This window comes from Rutidosis leptorrhynchoides, unplaced genomic scaffold, assembly GCF_046630445.1.
Source record: "Rutidosis leptorrhynchoides isolate AG116_Rl617_1_P2 unplaced genomic scaffold, CSIRO_AGI_Rlap_v1 contig301, whole genome shotgun sequence".
Taxonomy (NCBI): Eukaryota; Viridiplantae; Streptophyta; class Magnoliopsida; order Asterales; family Asteraceae; genus Rutidosis; species Rutidosis leptorrhynchoides.
This window is the reverse complement of record NW_027266545.1, coordinates 49,974-68,658: the sequence shown is the minus strand read 5'-3', so window position 1 is coordinate 68,658 and position 18,685 is coordinate 49,974. Positions and strand designations below refer to the sequence as shown.

At 34.3% G+C, this 18,685-nt stretch overlaps 3 protein-coding genes across 3 annotated transcripts; 2 read left to right on the top strand and 1 right to left on the bottom strand.

Moving 5' to 3' along the window:
* Window positions 1–4,093: 4,093 nt before the first annotated feature.
* LOC139882733 (peptidyl-prolyl cis-trans isomerase CYP63) lies at window positions 4,094–7,379 on the bottom strand. Its single transcript, XM_071867010.1, has 12 exons — window positions 7,302–7,379; window positions 7,112–7,166; window positions 6,914–7,002; window positions 6,667–6,691; window positions 6,516–6,554; window positions 6,316–6,433; window positions 6,007–6,167; window positions 5,553–5,871; window positions 5,102–5,464; window positions 4,679–4,993; window positions 4,510–4,590; window positions 4,094–4,421 (listed from the first exon to the last, which is right to left on the bottom strand). The coding sequence occupies exons 1-12, from the start codon at window positions 7,377–7,379 to the stop codon at window positions 4,094–4,096; spliced, it is 1,971 nt and encodes a 656-aa protein (XP_071723111.1).
* A 2,054-nt stretch (window positions 7,380–9,433) lies between these two features.
* LOC139882737 (calmodulin-like) lies at window positions 9,434–10,458 on the top strand. The gene is made up of 4 exons (XM_071867014.1): window positions 9,434–9,509; window positions 9,616–9,773; window positions 10,148–10,228; window positions 10,324–10,458. The coding sequence occupies exons 1-4, from the start codon at window positions 9,434–9,436 to the stop codon at window positions 10,456–10,458; spliced, it is 450 nt and encodes a 149-aa protein (XP_071723115.1).
* A 3,987-nt stretch (window positions 10,459–14,445) lies between these two features.
* Window positions 14,446–15,084, top strand: LOC139882742 (uncharacterized). Its single transcript, XM_071867019.1, has one exon. It carries the CDS (start codon window positions 14,446–14,448, stop codon window positions 15,082–15,084), a length of 639 nt encoding a protein of 212 aa, XP_071723120.1.
* The last annotated feature ends 3,601 nt before the right edge of the window (window positions 15,085–18,685 follow it).

Here is an 18,685-nt window from a genome sequence, read left to right as displayed (position 1 = left end):
TAAGTTATTCAGAAAAATTGACATCTATTTTGAGACGGAGGTAATACTGTACTTTCATTCATATAATCTTACAAGTTTTTCAACTCACCTGTTTTTCTAGTATCTGAATTTGTCTTAGTATCTGATTTACTTTCAGCAAAGTTCTTCTTCGAAATAATAGCTCGATTCATCTTTGGTGCTGCATTCATAGGAAATTTACTGGTCAATGAGCATTTCTGCTGGATATAGTTACAAATGAATCCAATATATAAACTTACGCTTGAACTAGGTTAACTCTGGGATAAATCCAACATGGAAAATTACTGTGAAGCCCAACAATGCACAAACTGATATCCAATAGAAGTAGCCGGCAAAGTTCAAACCATGGCTCTTTAGAATATTCATTCCTATAGTGGTGTTTCCTGTCATCATCGACTAGAAAAAATGCCAAAATCATGTCGATGTCTTTCAAAAACTAATGCCAGGTAGTATTTTAAATTTACCTTTTCCCAGCGTGGCGCGAGGAACTCGTTCAATGATATGCCTAATTATTGGAGAAAGCCAAAAACCCCATCCTTAACCATGGTGGTAATAACGCTATAGAAAAAATAAATAAAGTATGCATTTTAGTTTAATATCTACTACGACCCGTGTATTATAATACATGATGTTTTGCAAATTTTAAGTTCATAAGTGAATATATTTGGCCATATGAATGAATTTAAAAATAAAAAACATTATCCATTGTGATACGGAGATAGTTATTTTTTTTAAGGGAAAAAGAACAGAACAGAAGATTGAAGATTTTCGCATTATACACTTGAGAACCACAAGTTGTGGCGACGGTCATGGGATGGAAAGTGATTGCATTAGAACGGCAGCTTCATTAGGCATAAAAGAGGGCGTTTTCCTCGTTTTCGCCATATACGAGCAAGCTCACGGGTCCAAGGTTTTCGATCTACCCTCGCGGCCTCGATAGCTTTTATGGAGATCGGAGATAGGCCTTCGTATTCACATTGGCTGTACACAACCATGTCCGGCTCAAACCGAAGGTGGAGCGAAAGAAACGGTTTTGGTATGGCTTCCAAAAGCCCAGATGCCTTCTTCTCTAAGGAATTGGTAAGACGTAGTGCGCTGTAACATCCTTGACACAGTGCAGCTTTTGCATGTTCTGGATATCTTCAATGTAAATGAACACTTTAAACGGTTGAAGGTAATTTTGTAATTAACCCAACATAGAACACATGAGAAATGGAGTATACAATTTTACCTGTCCCTTCTTTGGCTCATAGCTGGTGTGATGGAAATATAACGATGCTTTAGTAAGGATGGAAGAACACTTTCAATGTAATCAAATTGGCCTTTGCGTTTGCTACAGTCAACTCAAACTAATTTGTTGTTCAGCTACATCCCGGGTTGCTTTTTTATTCAGATACAGCCCGAGGTGCTTGTTGTTCAGCTACTACTCGAGTTGCTTTGTTGTTCAGATATATCCCGAGTGACTTTGTTGTTCAGATACATCCCGAGTTGCCTTGTTATTCAGATATTACACGAGTTGCTTTGTTGTTAAGATACACACCGAGTTGCTTTGTTATTCAAATAATACCAGAGTTGCTTTGTTGTTCAGATACAACCCGAGTTGCTTTCTTGTTCAGATACATACCGAGTTACTTTGTTGTTCAGATATATCCCGAGTTGCCTTCTTATTCAGATATTACCCGAGTTGCTTTGTTGTTCAGACACATACCGAGTTGCTTTGCTGTTAATACCCATCCCGGGTTGCTTTGTTATTCAAATAATACCCGAGTTACTTTCTTATTCCGATACAACCCCAGTTGCTTTGTTGTGAAGATACATCTCGAGTTAAATTCTTGTTCAGATACATCCCGAGTTGGCTTGTTATTCAGATATTGCCCGAGTTGCGTTGTTGTTAAGATACATCCGGAGTTTTGTTCAGAAACTAACCGAGTTGCTTTCTTATTCAGATACATCCCGAGTGCTTCGTTGTACAGCCACGTCCCGAGTTGCTTTGTTATTCAGCTATTACCTGAGTTGCTTTGCTGTTCATATATAGCCCGAGTTGCTCTGTTATTGAGAAACAACCAGAGTTGCTTTGTTGTTCAGACACATCCCGAATTGCTTTCTTGTTCAGACACCACCCGAGTTGTTTTCTTGTTCGGTTACGTCCCGAGTTGTTTTGTTGTTCAGTTACATCCTGAGTTACTTTGTTGTTCTGCCACATCCCTGGTTGCTTTGTTAATCAGATACAGCCCGAGTTGCTTGTTGTTCAGCTGCTACCCGTGTTGCTTTGTTGTTCAGATACATCCACAGTTAGAAGTTTTTTTTAATCACATTAAACAAAATACAACTCTTATAATAAAAATTAAAAAGCTTAAATTATAGAATTCAACTCTAGAATAGCATATGATGAATTTATATTTAACTCATAGTCGTCCCGTTGATATTTCAGAATTGGATTTTAGTTCAAAGGGTCGGAAGGAAGATACATATCTAAGAGAGATTGAGTTAGAGAGAGAGGGGATTTGTGGGGAAGATATTATGGAAGAGAGTGAGAGGTTATGTAAGAGAGAAAGGGTCAAATTTGTCTGATGAATTTTCTATGTTGCTCAAGTTGGAAAACTTCAAATTCGAGCATCTCCATTTTTCCCAAACCTTAGAAAATTTCCTTGCTAAAGGAAATGGGAAAAAATTCTTGAAAAATTGAAAAATTTCCGCAATTAAACACATCCTAAATTTTCTCTAGGAAAACCTGAACGCACCCTAATTGAAAAAATTGGGGTGCTAATCTTAAACTTTTTTTAATCCCTCATATAATCTTGAAGTCAACAAAAGGAATTCCTCGATCAACTTGGATGTGGAAAAAAAGACTCAAAAACATTATAGGCTATGTGATCTAAAAGAGAGATGTGAAAAAGAAAAAGAAAGAGGGGATAAATTATCTTTTCTGATAAATTGTCTCCGATAAATATTTACGATAACCTTATCGATCAACATGACTGATCGCCATCGCTCATCGGTATTATCGTTTTTGCCGCCGTGGGTATATTTATCAATCATATTGTAATTTAAGCTAATAATATTAAGGAAACTGCGAATGTATTTATAACGAGACTAATTGTGTTTCAAACTAAACGAAACATATCTCAAATACACAATTATCGGGTTATAAAAACCGGATAGGATTATAACCCAAATCCACCCATATGAGCCCACTCCTGGCATGCATAGTTCACATTGTAAATTATAGTAAAATAAATAAATAAATAATTACAAAATCCATGACACTTGCATATTTTCAAGAGATGATTTCATATCATGAATTGATATAACCTTTTATATGGTTCAATTAAAATAATCAATTCCACATTACATAAAACTTGAAATGGATACTCTTATCTCATTAAATATTTGATTTTTTTTTTCTTTTTGATAAAAAATTTAAATTTTTTAAATGAGTTTACGTATCACGTATTGCGAAAGATTATCTGATTTGGGCCGACAGAAAAGTCATCCGATTTAAAATCGATCATAACTTTTTATTCGGTTAGGATTGACGCTTAGAATACCTTTTCGAAAAGCTCTCAAAAAGTTATGTGTCCATAGAGGAACCCAATTGGAGTTCGTTAAGGGTCTCATCCGATCCTGTTTCGACCTTCAAACGTACGGTTCTTTATTTTCTTAATTTTCAATGTTTTTCAATTTTGAAATGATTTAAATTATTTTAGTTATTCTGTTTTATTATCTTTGGAATAAAAATCATAATACGAAAGTTTCTCTTAATTTCTGGCCTTGAAATTTGTTATACGTTAGTTAGACTGCATCTTGAGCAATTAGCTATATCTAACATAAAATGTGCAAAAAAGTCTTGATTTACTTGAATAAAAAGATACACAATCCATCAGCTGGAATGATAATGCGAAAAATTGGCATCTGATGTTCAAAAGCTAAGATAAAGTTGCAATTGACTTCAGGGTCTAACTCGTAAGTTGCATTTTTTAACAGCCAAATGCATTTACAATGTAAAAGCACTCAAATAAAATAACGTAGCCCAATTGTCTTCCTCTCCATGACTGAACCAACCTGACTTCTAGTATCAAATGTCATCATAAGAAACTAAACCCCTTTGCCCGCGACCGGGTGGTGAGCTCGATTTAGACTTGCTGGGAGAAGCCGATGCAATCCGGTCCCGACGCTTTGGTGGAGACGCATCTGGAGATCCACAGCTCCTTGACCTAGACATATGCCTTGATCTTGGCTTGTCAGATCGAGGACCAAGGCGAGATTTCAGTCCCTCACTTATGGAAGGTCGCTTCTCTCTCGGACTGAGACTGCGAACTGGAGAATGGCTCTGGTCCCTGTTACGGTCACGATAACCATCAGCGCTGCGAGAACGACTCCTGCTTGGACTTTTACGCTTGTATCTATCAAAAGCACATGATACCATAAGTCATAAAACTTTTGGAAATAAAGAAGACTGCCATAGGAAATATTGCAAAAAAAAGCTGTTACCTTGGGGGAGTCCTGCCTCTTACTGGGCTTCTGAAACGTCTACGAGGAGGTGAGCGCTCATAATTTCTGTTGTTTGGGTACCTTCATCATATTGAAAAATAAATCATTCAAAACAACAGTAGGCATATATGATAATAGAGCGATTTCACTTTAAAAAAAATTGCAATACCTGTCCCGGTTCCTATCAGGAATATTTCTTCCACCATAATGGAAGGATCTAGGAGGATGTGAACGCTCTGGAGAAGGTGTACGGTATCGGCGTGCGAAGGCGAAACGATCAGTAAATCCACGCCCTTTCCTAATGCGCTTTGGATTTCCATTCGGGGATGGGCTCCGTGATCGGCCATGACTTGGGGGTGAAGGATCTTGGCCTCGTCGACCAGGACTCGGCAACGGACTCCTGACAGGACTTCTACCATTAATTCTTTTCGGACTCGGGCTTCGGCTGCTTTTCTGACTTCTTTTGGGGCTTGGTGACATGGTTCTTCAATAACAATGCCATAAGAAGAAATATTATCAGGCAACCATAGTTGTTTCAACTTCAGTACATATTAAAAAATATATATTACACATAAAAACCAGCAAGTTGTACCTGGATTTTTCAGAGCCATTTGAATAAGAACGATGGTTGGCATTCTTTTTAGGTACGGCTTCAGTATCATGACCATTCTTCACAAGCTTATCCTTCTTGGGAGATAATTTACCATCTTTGTCATTGTCTTCAGTAGACTTTGGGTTCTTTTTGCCTAAGTTTGTAACACCAAACAAGCAGGTTAGCCACGGTATCATTCTTGAAGAGATTTTCTTTAATTCACCAAACACAAACAAAACACTGGATACAGTAAATAGAACTTCACACTCACTGGTTCTACGAGCTGAAACATTACGATCACCCTTTTCATCATCAGAACTACCGCTGCTACTGGACCCAGTTTCACTTGAACTTTCCGAACTCCTGACAATGAAGCATTATCAAGAAACATAAAATAAGATCATTGAGGAAAAAAAAGAGTTACAAGTTTCTGAATCTATATAGAGCATACCATTTGGACTTGCGCCTTGAATCCTTCCGGCCTCTCTTCCTTGACTTTCGCTCATTCTTTCTCTTTTGTCTCCGTTTATCACTTCTCTCTAACCTCCACTTTCTGCGCCTCGAATCAGAGATTGAGGAATCTGAATCTGATTCTGAATCAGACGAATCAGAGTAAGACTCAGAATCAGAGTCAGAGCTGTATGAATCAGACGATGAGTAACTCCTTTTCCTTTTCTTCCTCTCCTTCTGAGATTTTTTACGCCTTGTCTTCACTTGTCCATCAGAAGAATCGTCAGAGGAAGACAGCTTAGCTGCCTTTTTCTTTTTATCTGAGAAGTCAAATGTGGGAGAATATGATAATCGATAGGTAAAAATTTGGGGAAAAATTAATTTGAAACCTACAACGCAGTGATACCTCATATACAATATGAGAATTCTAATATCAGAGAACAAGCTGGCCTCACCTTTCTTTTTCTCAGAAACATCTTGATTTCCACTGTCAGAAGATTCACCACAGTCTACAATTTTCACAGTACCAGTAACTTGTCCGTTGCTTGTTCCGACCTGCTCGATTTTTCTCACGATGTCCATTCCCCGTACAACCATTCCAAAAACAACATGCTTCCTGCTCAAAATGAATGAACACAATTATATATATATATATAAGCTATTGAATGCACGGAACAGACATGATAAGTGGATGGTAGTTTCTAATTCATAGCTCGTAAAATAGGCAGAAAATTGCAGGCCTAGTAAGTAGGAAAAAAAGATACCCATCAAGATGAGGTTGTGGCTTGAATAAGATAAAGAACTGAGACCCATTTGTGTTTGGACCACTATTGGCCATCGAAAGCATACCAGGCGCATCATGCTTCCGCTTAAAATTCTCATCTACGAAACGAAGCAAAACTTCAATAACATCATAAAACTTTTCATTCACAGACATCGTAAAAACTCGCATCAAAAGACATACCCGCAAACTTCCCACCATAAATACTTTCTCCACCGGTTCCTGCAAGGTGACATCCTTACATGTTAGGTCATAAGTATAGAAGTCAAAAGACATTAGAGTATTTATTCAAAAAAACAACAGAGAAATGAGTAACAAGAATGAAGGGGTATACCATTTCCATTAGAGAAGTCACCTCCCTGCAATGAAAAGGGAAACAAATCATGTACAAGTTTATTATATCTAATTTCTTAATATTGAACTAAGGATAGAGTCTTATTTGCACTTGACAACACTGTACTACGTTGCCAACCAAGCATCACAAAACAGGCTCGCTCGACAAATGTCATTGAAAGTATCTCCAAATAGGTTTCCCCAATGCAAAAGAAGAAGAAAATAGTTAATGGGAAGGAAATTCATACTTGTGCCATGAATCCTTTTATTACTCGATGAAAAGTTGATCCCTTATAATGCAACGGCTTTCCAGTAGACTTTCCGATGCCTTTTTCACCTGCAATTAACCAAAGTAAAGATAGGATTTAAAAAGAAGGAAGAAGAATTCCACATGGATATGGCTATAATTAATGTCGATTCTAATCAAGGTTAAGAATCCGAATTACCTGTACACAGTGCCCGAAAATTCTCTGCTGTCTTTGGAACAACATTGGCAAAAAGCTTTTAAGAAAACAGGAGCAGGTTCATGTATATCAGTATTTTGTAAATGTATCTATTTCATTGTATCAATAAATAGAGAAAACTACAAAGTTCAAACATATAGCAGAACAGAGGGAAAAATATCTTCAGCATTACCTGAATAACTATTCGCTCCACCTTATCCCCATCAATTGACACGTCCAGGAAGACGTGAGGGTTCTTCTTCTTACTCATCTCTCCTCGCTCCAAACTGCCGAAACACATGCCAAAAGTTAGTAACTTAAAATTCTTGTAACAAAATCATCTTTTTTTAAAAAAAATAAAAATAAAAAATGAATGTTCTACTTAACAACCAGCTCAAACAACGATTCAAGCATAAACTAATTCCTCACTTGCTAAAAAAAAATCCATATTTTACAAAATGCACGGTAGCTAAAACTTATGAGAGCTGAAATTTGTGAAACTCTAACAAAACTCAAAACCCTAAATCTTCATTCGAGCTATATAAGTTAACTAAAAACAAATTCTCAATCCTACTTCTTGTTCATCTTGCTCATCACGTTGTTACTGAAGTTTGGAGATATGAAAAATATATATAGAAATTAAAACAACAAAGTATTTAAACGAAGAGCATTATTTATAAAGAAAGTTTAGGAAGCTCGAGATGTGCCTTTGATTGGAGGGGGAAATCGGATGGAAGTGACTCGCGACTGTGATTCGACGGCTGAAGACGGCGGCGATAAGCTCAACTTTATGAACAAAAAGATTGAAATGGGCACTCGCTCGCTAATATTGCTGTGGTTCGCATTCGCATGTCATGAATTCCAATTAAGCCCTTAGATTTTACAATAATGTTTGATTTAGCCCCTTATATTTTAGGCAGTTTTGTCTAATGTTAATATGGTCCAATCCACTTTTTTTTATAGGTGGACCATCGGTTGGTCCATTTTAAAAGTAACTCAATTCGAATCAAGCTGACTATTATATTGATTCGATGTTCGGAAAACTTGAAATTGATCAAACCAAATGGATTAGAATAATCGAAATGTATGGATTTGTTTCAAGCAAATTTGTCAATTGAATTTTATTTAACCGAAATTGACTGACCGAACCACTAAAATCATGTACATTTAATTCAATAGGATAATTGGATCAATCCAACTTAAAATGCCACTTACTTACCCTTTTTCGGTCCATTTCAAATGTCATGTAATGAAAATTGTGAAGTTTAAGAAAATAATTAATGATAAAAAATATTACATATTTATTTTCTATTTATTATTCCAAAATTATAAATGTTTATATAAATAAATTAATTATTAAAATTAATATAAAAATAAGACTAAAATATAATTTAAATATTGATAGATTTCATAAAACGATAATTAAATGAATCAAAACAAATTTAATTACATTATATTTAAAATGGACTGAAAAGAGTATTAAACAAGTAGCTTAGCTTGCAAGCCGGTTCGATTCATTTTTCAAACTTTAATAATGCAACGTTGAAAATGGATGATTAATACACCAAATACGGTATGTCAGCAACTAATAAATGATACTAGTAAATAAATAAATACAACATCATCATTATTATTATTTTAAAAATTAATAATAATAAATTTGTATTGAGTTTTGGCCTTTTTGGACCAAAGAAAACTTATAAAAGAAGACTGCGACCCAGATAACACGTAGAAAACGTAGAAGTCAAAATGGCGTTGACTTTTATAGATTAAATAAAAGAGAGCCAACAACGAAATTGAATTGATTGATTGATTTATTTATTTTGTGTTTCCATTAATTTTCCCCCATCGAGTCTTAAAACCAAGTGTTACGAAATAAAATTTAGTTTGGTCTATTTTAATATTATTTTATGAGATTAATTATATTTTGGGATATATTTTTCAATTTTATATATATATTAATTTTAATAATTATTTTATTTAAATATTAAATATTTATGATATTTAAATAATATATAATTAATTATTTTTTTAAACTTCACAATATTCATTACGCGACATTTGAAGTTGACAGGAAGAGTACCATATTTTCAAAGTTTTGATCAAAGACTTGTTCTAGAGAAAATAAAGTTTGCTCGTAATATTTGAACAGAATGTTTCGTTTCCCTATCAATCACGCGTGTGTAAGACTAATTCAGTGTTCATTCATATGTAAAGCTCTTCTCTTTATAAGCAGAAGAAATATTTCAGTGCTCTAAGAAATCAAAAACTCTTTCTCTGCAATTGCAAACCAAATTAAGTTATATCTTTAAAGAAAATTCGATCATGGCCGATACATTGACTGACGATCAAATCGCCGATTTCAGAGAAGCATTTTGCGTCATCGACAAAGATTCCGATGGTATGTTATTGTATAATCTTTGGAAATTTATGTTCTGTGTATGTAAACATCTTATTAGTACTTGCTACTAATTCCTAATTGCAATATTATGTAATTATAACTACAGGGTTGATTACAATGGAAGAACTTGCAAATGTGATTCAATCCATGGGAGGACACCCTTCGAAAGAAGAAGTTCGAATCATGATTAGTGAAGTCGATTTCGACGGAAATGGGACTATCGATTTTGAAGAGTTCTTGAATCTCATGGGAAGACAGACTAAGGTAACCAATTGAGGACAACAAATTCTTTACATACATTTTTTCATAACTCAGATCAATCTCGATAAGTTCTTTATATATTCTAACAACAAAATTTCTCTCTCTCTTTACTTAAAAAAACAAAATTTCTCTCTAATTTATACTTGTGACAATCCTAATAAGGAATAGCATGATTAATATTACCTCCGTCTCAAAATAAATGCAAATTTTTACATGCAATTTGCATTTCTTTTGGGACCGAGGAAGTAATAACTTTATCGTAAAAATTGAATAATATACGTGTGTAATCTTGTATTATAATTTTTATATTTGTCATTCTTCGTAAATTCGTTTAAGCTACGAGATTGATCCGAACATGGATGATTTTGTTTGATCAGGATCATAATGAAGCAGATGAGCTTAGAGAAGCATTCAAAGTGTTTGACAGAGATCAAGATGGATATATCTCAGCAACTGAGGTAATTACATGCTTAAACACTATTCATCAACATTACTAATCTTGTTTAATTTCGTTTCGGGTAATAATTAATAAGTCATAATTATCGATTAGCAGTTGAGACACGTGATGATGAATTTGGGAGAGAGACTGACAGACGAAGAAGCAGCACAGATGATAAGAGAAGCAGATTTAGATGGAGATGGCCTTGTTAGCTACGAGGAATTTGCCAGAATTATGATGGCTTTCTGAGTATATATATAGCTTAAAAACTACAAATTGCATCCTCATCTTTATATATACAGTTTTGTTTTGTGAATTATTACTAATTATGAGTAAATTTTCTTGTAATCCATTTAGCATAAATGAATAATAATAATAATATTGGTTTGTTGGTTCATAGTTTTTTATGTATTTATGAGTTGGAAAAAATTACAAGGAATTTCATTAACCTGTTATTATTCCCTCCGTCTCTTAATAATTTTCAAAATAAAAAAGTAAAAAAATCTAAGTTTAGAAGTAGTCAAGATACTCCTATCTGCTCCAAATATCACTTTTATTTTTTAGTACTTCCGTCTCTAATTAATTGAAAATTTTTTATATAAAATGTAAAGAAAATGTGATGTTTAATTAAAGATTAAGTTAGTACTAATTAAGCACATGTCCCCAGTTCGAACTCCATAGACCCCAACTACAAAAAGAAAAACCCATTCATGTTAGATATATGTATGTTTTTTTAATAATGCAATAAAGGCAAAATGTAAATGATCCAGAAATACAACTTTCATCAATTTGTATTGAAAAATTTTCATCTATTTTGAGACGGAAGTAGTAATTAAATACAAACCTGCTGAATAGCAGCAACAGGTGCCGTCAACTGAGGTGTAGGTGAATAAGCAACGGGTATGGAAACTTCTGCTGCTCATGGATGCCCTGAGATGAAAAATATTTGACATCAGCACTCACATCTCTATACCAGGACAGAAGCAGTAGTAATAAATGTGAACATGCCGAGTAAAGATAATCCACAGCATGCTCTGGATTGTTGTAAGCAGCTTCGAGTGCACGAGTAACTGTGTCTCTGTCCCAGTTACCGATGTCCAATAATTGTTGAACATACGTATCTGTATCTGCACTGCTGCAACACAATATGTAACAAATATTAGTGCTTTTACAAGATGATGTCAATCAGCTATCATCATGTAGGGCTTTAACAAGACCCTACTACGAATGAATTAATGTTAATCATCTATCTTGCCTAGTATGTATCGATGAACAAACTACACGCATTACACAATTGTAAAGAGAAAAGAGCACGTACGTTGCTGTAACAGTTGTTGTTGGAGGAGTTGCAACTGGAGTTGCTGTGGCTGGAGCTAACAACTTGATTTGTGGAAGCAGTCTGCCATACCAAAATTAAAAATATATAAATACATATAATGCAAAGAAAAATGATGCCTTGCACACCGACCACATGTAAACACAAAAGGAAAAGAAAGATGGGAATGAAATTAGCACGGAATGTTACCTCAGCAGATGAGCTCCCAGATGAGGAGGCCTCACCCTGCATAGACAGAGATGAGTGTCAAACCAGTACTTCAGTGCAAATGCAACTAGAGGACATCAAATTTCTTTTACTAGTAATGTGAATACGGTACAAATTACTACCGCCAACATATTGCTGCAATGCATATGGTTGTATAAAAATCCATACATAGTTTATTAGCTATGTAAATCTACATTATATTTGATAAGAAAATATATTTAAGAAAGGAAGTTTTTCAGGAGGTCACCCATCTTTACGACTATTCCAGAGTTTCTATCGATGAGATTTCGAAAAGAAGTTGCAATTTGTTGATATGAATAGTACAAATCAATTATTATAGCACATCGATTTCCATATAGTTTTTACAATGTGGACGGACACATTGACTACCCTCAAGCGATAGGAACGACTATCAAAAAAGTTAAAAGAAAACCATTTACCTTGTTAAGCACGACAACAAGGAAGCATTCTTCACAATGCAGGCAACTTAGCTGAAAAAAGAATGAAAAGCAATAAAATTGAAATAACAATAATTCCTCACTCATAAGTATGTCGAGGCTACACAAATTCACACGTTCTCTAAACTGATAATTGGTTGGATAGATCTTATTTTTGCATGATATCATGATCATAAAATCGACACATTTATAGAATTGTATAAAGGATGACATTCAGTCAAGAGGGTTCCTAATCGACAAAAATTTCAAAACTTACACTAAGTAAGTGATCAAAATCAGGTTCCTACTTAGATATTGACGAGGAGATGTGGAACGTAAAATAATAGGAACGAAAGTTCCCACTACATTATCCTGAAAATAACATTAAAAAAATCTAGAGACTGACATGAAAAAAATACGAGAAACTGCATAGCTCGACCAATAAATTCTAATAAGGATCAAATTCTAAATTTTACTTTATTAGAGACCAAAGTGATAATAATAATAAGAGCAGAGTTCTTAATCCTATACACTGAAATTAAGTTATGTCATCATCCACCCGTCGTCTCCAAGAAGTACGAGGTGGAACTCTCTCCATTTCAAAATATAGATTCGTCTGATTCTATGTACCAAAGTGGGATTTCGATTCCTTGGATTTAAGTGTACTCCAATAATCATAATCATAGAATTCTTGGGTTTTAAATTAAAAAAAAAAAAATAACAATTGAAAAGATAAATGCATACATATATAAATTAATGTTGACTTGAAATATAAAATAATTTTACAAATTTATGGTAAATCGTAAATTCGATTCTTGATGCAATGTTTAAAAACAAATACCAAACCTCCATTCTCTTCAAAAATCAAATAACATCATTACTTTTTAGAGTTTGTTTGGAAAAACTTTCAACCCTAACTAATATCGATATCAATGTTATTATGAAGACAAAGATAAAAAAGTTGAAACAAATTGCGAAAAAAAAAAATGTATGATGTTAATTGGGTAAATGAATAGTGAATATTAAATGGACAAATAGCGGTTGTTGGAAATGTAAACAAGTATGATATAGGATTTTTAAGAAACGCGAGTCACGTGACTGCAAAGCTAAAAAGTTTTAAACACGGGTATATTATTATAAATGCTTGGACATATGGCGACAAGCAAAACTTCTTGCCATTGGAAAACTTGTACCCCAAAGTTATGTTGTAAATTAAGAGATGACAATTACATCATGTAGCTTAGAACGATGATATGGTGCATTCGAAAAAATGGAAATGAATGAATCTTCAATGGGAAATGCTTCCACCCTTCAAAATCATGTGACATAGTGATCAGGGGTTGGCTGACAGTTTTAGGTGGCACAACCCAGTGGCGGAGCCACTAGCAAATCAGGTGAATACCCTGAACTTTCAAAAGGCTAGCATTCTGCTACTTGGGTATATATTGATTTGTTTGTTGATAAGAAAATTGGGTTGGAGAGGTAATTCTAGTCTAATTGTGGTGTGCTTGCTTCGTATATTATTTTCATCTTGTGGTTTAATTCCGTTTGTAGCTTACCAAATTTGGACGAATGTTTTGTGATGGTGATGTACATTTTAACTTTAGATTTTTTCTATTGGAAGTTGTTCATAGATGATTCTACCAAAAAGGTATTATTCCTTCTTCTTTTTTATAGTCGGCTAAGCTCGAAATTCATTCATTTAATACATCCAAACGGACTATATCAGCTGTATCAATTGAAAAATTTAGAAAAGAAAAACAAATAACAATCGAGAAAAAATTGAGTTTAATTTTACTAGCACCTGAACTAACTTATTATCTTACCTCATTAAGGTATTATTCTACATGCGAGCTCAATCATTGACGTATAAAATATCGAATCTCAGTCAATTAAACTCGACGCTATAAACAAATCCTCATCGATCCCACCCATAGTTGAATCATCGCATCCGCCCCCTTATATATAATATGGAGTATATAAATAAGTAGAAACAAAAATAAAAAGGGAAAAAAAAAACCCGGAGAATACGTATCACTTCGGGTTGGTTGTTTCTGTCCGACACCTTTCATTTTAACGGCACTAACGGCGGCAGGGATGTGTTTGCTTTGAAAACACAAATTTCAGGGTAAACGGAAGCCTAGAAATGTATTGAGGGGTTCTCAGGCGTGTCAGAAAACCACGAGGACCAAATACATGGTAAATAAAAATGATACATTCAATGTGTTTTTCACGTCAAATTGAAGTCAGTCCAAAATGAGCAGCGCCACCACCACGACGCCGCCGCCAAATCTCGACGAATACTCAGCCGATACAACAACCATCAAATTCGAGCGTCCGCTTCCCTTACTACGGAGTCCAATTCCGGCGAGCCCACCGGACAATCCAGACTCCTCCTGTCCGTACGTCCTCGCTTTCAAAACCCCTCAATCCTGGGCAAAAGCCTACAAATTCTGCGAAACCCAAATCATCTCTCAATGCGAGAATGGAGCTAGAATCGGCTGCGCCATAACCGCTTCCAACAATTGTAAGCCTCCATGGCGGCGCTTCCTCGGCGGTGGAATTCCCGATTTGAAGGAGAGGGAACAATGCGAAGAGCGTGAAATGGAAGGCTGTTTGGTTGTAGCGAAGGAGAAATGTGTTGGGTTTGCGAAAGATAAGTGTAAAAATCCGTTTAGAGATGCTAGAATTGAAATTGGTGAGAGGGAGAGGGTAATCATGGAGTTTAAGAGGTTCATTGGTTTGGCATCGGTGCCGGAGATGGAAAGCAGAAGTTTTATGGTGCTTAGTTTGATTGGATCGGATCTTATTCGGTTCGGGTCGACCAATTATCGGGCTAGTGAGTTGCTTGGCTCTGAAGCTGCTGATTATGAGAGTTGGCTGAATTATAAATAGCTCCCCATTTTCACAGCTATGTGTAATGTATGTCCGATTATACTTTAAGCTATTTACTCAATTTATCGTTTCGTTTGATTCATTATTCTGTTTTTTCCTTGTGGAGCATTGGGAAGAGCTGATTTTTGGTCTTCGTGTGACAAGTTACAGAGCACGAAGCTTACTTGTCGCGAAAGGTACCAGTTTTGAGTGTTGTTTTGAGGCCAAGATAAAACTAATGTGCACACAACGGGAGTTTTGTGTATGATGCTTGATTCTCTGGGTATTTGACTCTTTGTTGACTGAAAAACAGAAGATGGATAAAAAAGAATTTCAGATTTCGACCATTCGGCATAGTTGGTGTTGTTCAGTTTAAAAAAGTGATTGCTAACGGTCATAATATCTTTCAGATGGTGAATAGATCAGCAACCGAATTCTGTACCTCGTTATTTGTGAATTGTTATAGTGTGGCTTAGTTAGAAACAACTCATCAATTCCAGTAGTTTGACTGCTATTTGTTATTGCTGTGATGCTGTCTTTCATCCTTTTCTTGTTGCTAGTATCAGACTTTTGATGTTAGGCTAACATCCTTTAGAAATGCCATATCCGTTGTTTACTTGTGTCACAATTATCTTATCTGTCTAAGCCGATAATGTATTTTCACAAAAAAATGCCAATATTGTTTGGTGGCTGCTGATCGACTAATGAGCAAATTAGTTTTAGCCACTTTTCAGTCGATATCGAACTTTCAATAGCTTGCATTGCAAGGAACGGTTTGTTTGTGAAGGCTAGCGTTCCTTTTTATCTTCAAACCCATTCAGAGTAAGAGGATGCAGAGGAAATTTTGCATTATTTTACTTGTGTGTGAAGTCTGAATGCAACATATATTACTTGGTATTTTCAATTCTGTGTTCACAACCGTAACGAAACACGTCTTTCAGTGAAAAAAGTTAAAAAAATTAACAAATATCACGTGTCAAAATTTGAACGGTGGCTGGTTTTAGACCCACTTGTTGCTATAGGTGGAAGGAAGTTTTTGCTTGCAGTAATTCATTCTTATGACGAAGAGAACATTTTGGGCTTAGTTGGGCCGGGCCTATGTGACATGGTAATCCCTTGCAGTATACTTGTAACAAAGTTTTTTTGAATACCATAGCCAGGCCCTTATTGAAAAAATTAAATTAAATTAAAAAGAAAATATCATAGTCCGGGACTGTCACATGGAGGAATTGAATTTCATTTTCAACAATCACAAAGTAATCTTTGTATAGATACTCCATAATATACTGAATTCAGGGTTTTAATGATTAATTACATGAAATTTATCAACAATTTCCCAGAAAATTGAAGTGGTGGTCAATTTAGAAGTATAAGTCGTATTTTATTACAATTGGATCAATTCAGTAAATCACAACGCCATCAACATGTATATATAGTCATCGACGAGCTATGATTAACAAACTTATCGACCACAAACTCATTACACTAGGCAAAAATTATGATGAAATGACAAAAATATCCCTATATTTTACCTAGCGAGTTAAATGAGTATGATTTATGAGTTTGTTTATCATTGTTTGTCATGGACACGTAGAATACAACAACTAGATTCTAGAAAGCTACAATGTCCATCTAGCTAATCCTTTTGCGTCATTATGAACTCATATCGACTCTTGGAGTCAAACGGATCCCTTCTCGTTTTACAAACGTAATTAGAGATTTAAGAGAAAACATTTTTTTTAAAAGAAAAAGAACTCATTATATGACATTAATTTTTTTCACAAACTTAGTAAAACACGCTTTTAATTAGTTGACTGATCAGTTACAAGTCTCGTAAAACACCCTTACTAATTAATTCATATCAGAGAAAACATATAAGCATAGAGAATTCTAGAGAATATGCTCACATTGGGTTTTGCTTGACTTTGACAATATTGTGTGGACTGAAATTGTATCCCCAAAGCAGGAAGAAGTGAGGCTGTCAGAGCATGACCTAATCAGCTTTAGAAAAATTAGGGTTATGATTTTTCTTAACCAATCCCAAATCCAAAACTATTTAGATCATGCTGGCAGCTTCACCTTTTCCCTTGGAAACCTCTCTCAATTCAAATCATAATGAAGATGGCATATACATATATACAATATGGAGTATGTATATAGTTTAAAATTAGAGACATATATTTGAGCTAGCTAGGGTTTTTGAGAAGTAATGGAGAGAATTATAAGATCATATATGTTAGAAACCAAATAGCAAAACGTTTCAAGAAACATGAGAACTCAAGGGTTTGAAGTTTGAAACACTTGTGTATAACAGATAACCAGAACTTGTTATTTATAGCTAGATGGTGGGTGGACTACAGTCATGTGGTTTGAAAACGGAAAGTAAACATAAAATAGAGATATCGAAATCATAGTTTCCGATTTTCCTTTTTTATGGGACCCATATGTTTTTATGTTTTTTCGTTTTTATTTGTTAATATATTTTGGTCCTTATAAATTCTATAAATTTATAGTTTAGTCCTTATAATGTTTTTTCTAATTTAGATTCTATTGTTAACAAATGATTATTTAATTTATATAATTCTTTCTGTATATCATTATTTTTAGAGGTTGATGATTCCTCTTCTGATATATACTTAGTATTATCTCTAATTAATCTCATACTTGGTCTGCAAAATATTCGTTCTTTAACTAATGTATTATCTATTCTAGGTATTGAACTAATAGGTGTTGTTTTTATCGTTCCTACTTTAGCTGTTATGCCAAATAGATCTTCTAGATATATTTTATCTTTATCTTTAAATTGTATACTATGATGACTATTAGATAGTGCATATCCTATTTCATAAGTTATTGTGAATGGATAGTCTTCTTTAGCCATTAAATTATCCCTATAGAATTTATATGCTATTATTAATGATCTATCTAGATTTTCTGTGCATAAAGGTATTCCTAGTTGTAGTGATACATTAAATTTTAGTTTTGTATAAGCTAAATTACTATTTACTATTCCTATTATTCTATCTCGTGGATCTTGAATTCTATCATCACAGATGGCTAATCTTATCGGCGAATCTATTCCTTCCATGAATGTTGATTTTATTAAGATTTGAACAGTCGATATGTGAATGTAACCTATTTTATTTCTATCTTCTTTTTTTAGTTTATCAATTTTTTCTTTTATTTCTCTACCATTTATAATAGGTATACTTGTTTCTCCTGTTGTGGTTGAAATTTCTATTGGATATTCGGCGGTTATTTTTCCAAAATAGAGTATATTTTTTCTACTTAATAAGTTTCTTAAAGACTTTTTTATATCTTGTCCTTCTTTAAGATTTAATTCTTCTTTTTTAATTCTTTTAATTATATTTTTATTAACTAAAATATCTCTTTTGAAGGAACCTTTTTCTTCTTGTAGATCTAAATAGTCTATAGTATTGATTGACGATGATGTTGAAGCTATTTCTTTTTCCATTTTTAACTATTGTAAAGTCTGAGCTGTTCTAGTATAATGCAGTAGAGATCAATTTTACGCGATAGTTCTGATCGTAAAATATTTAAAGCTCTAATATTTTCATTATCTAATTCCATAATAATTCTAAGGTCGTTAAAACATCTTTCT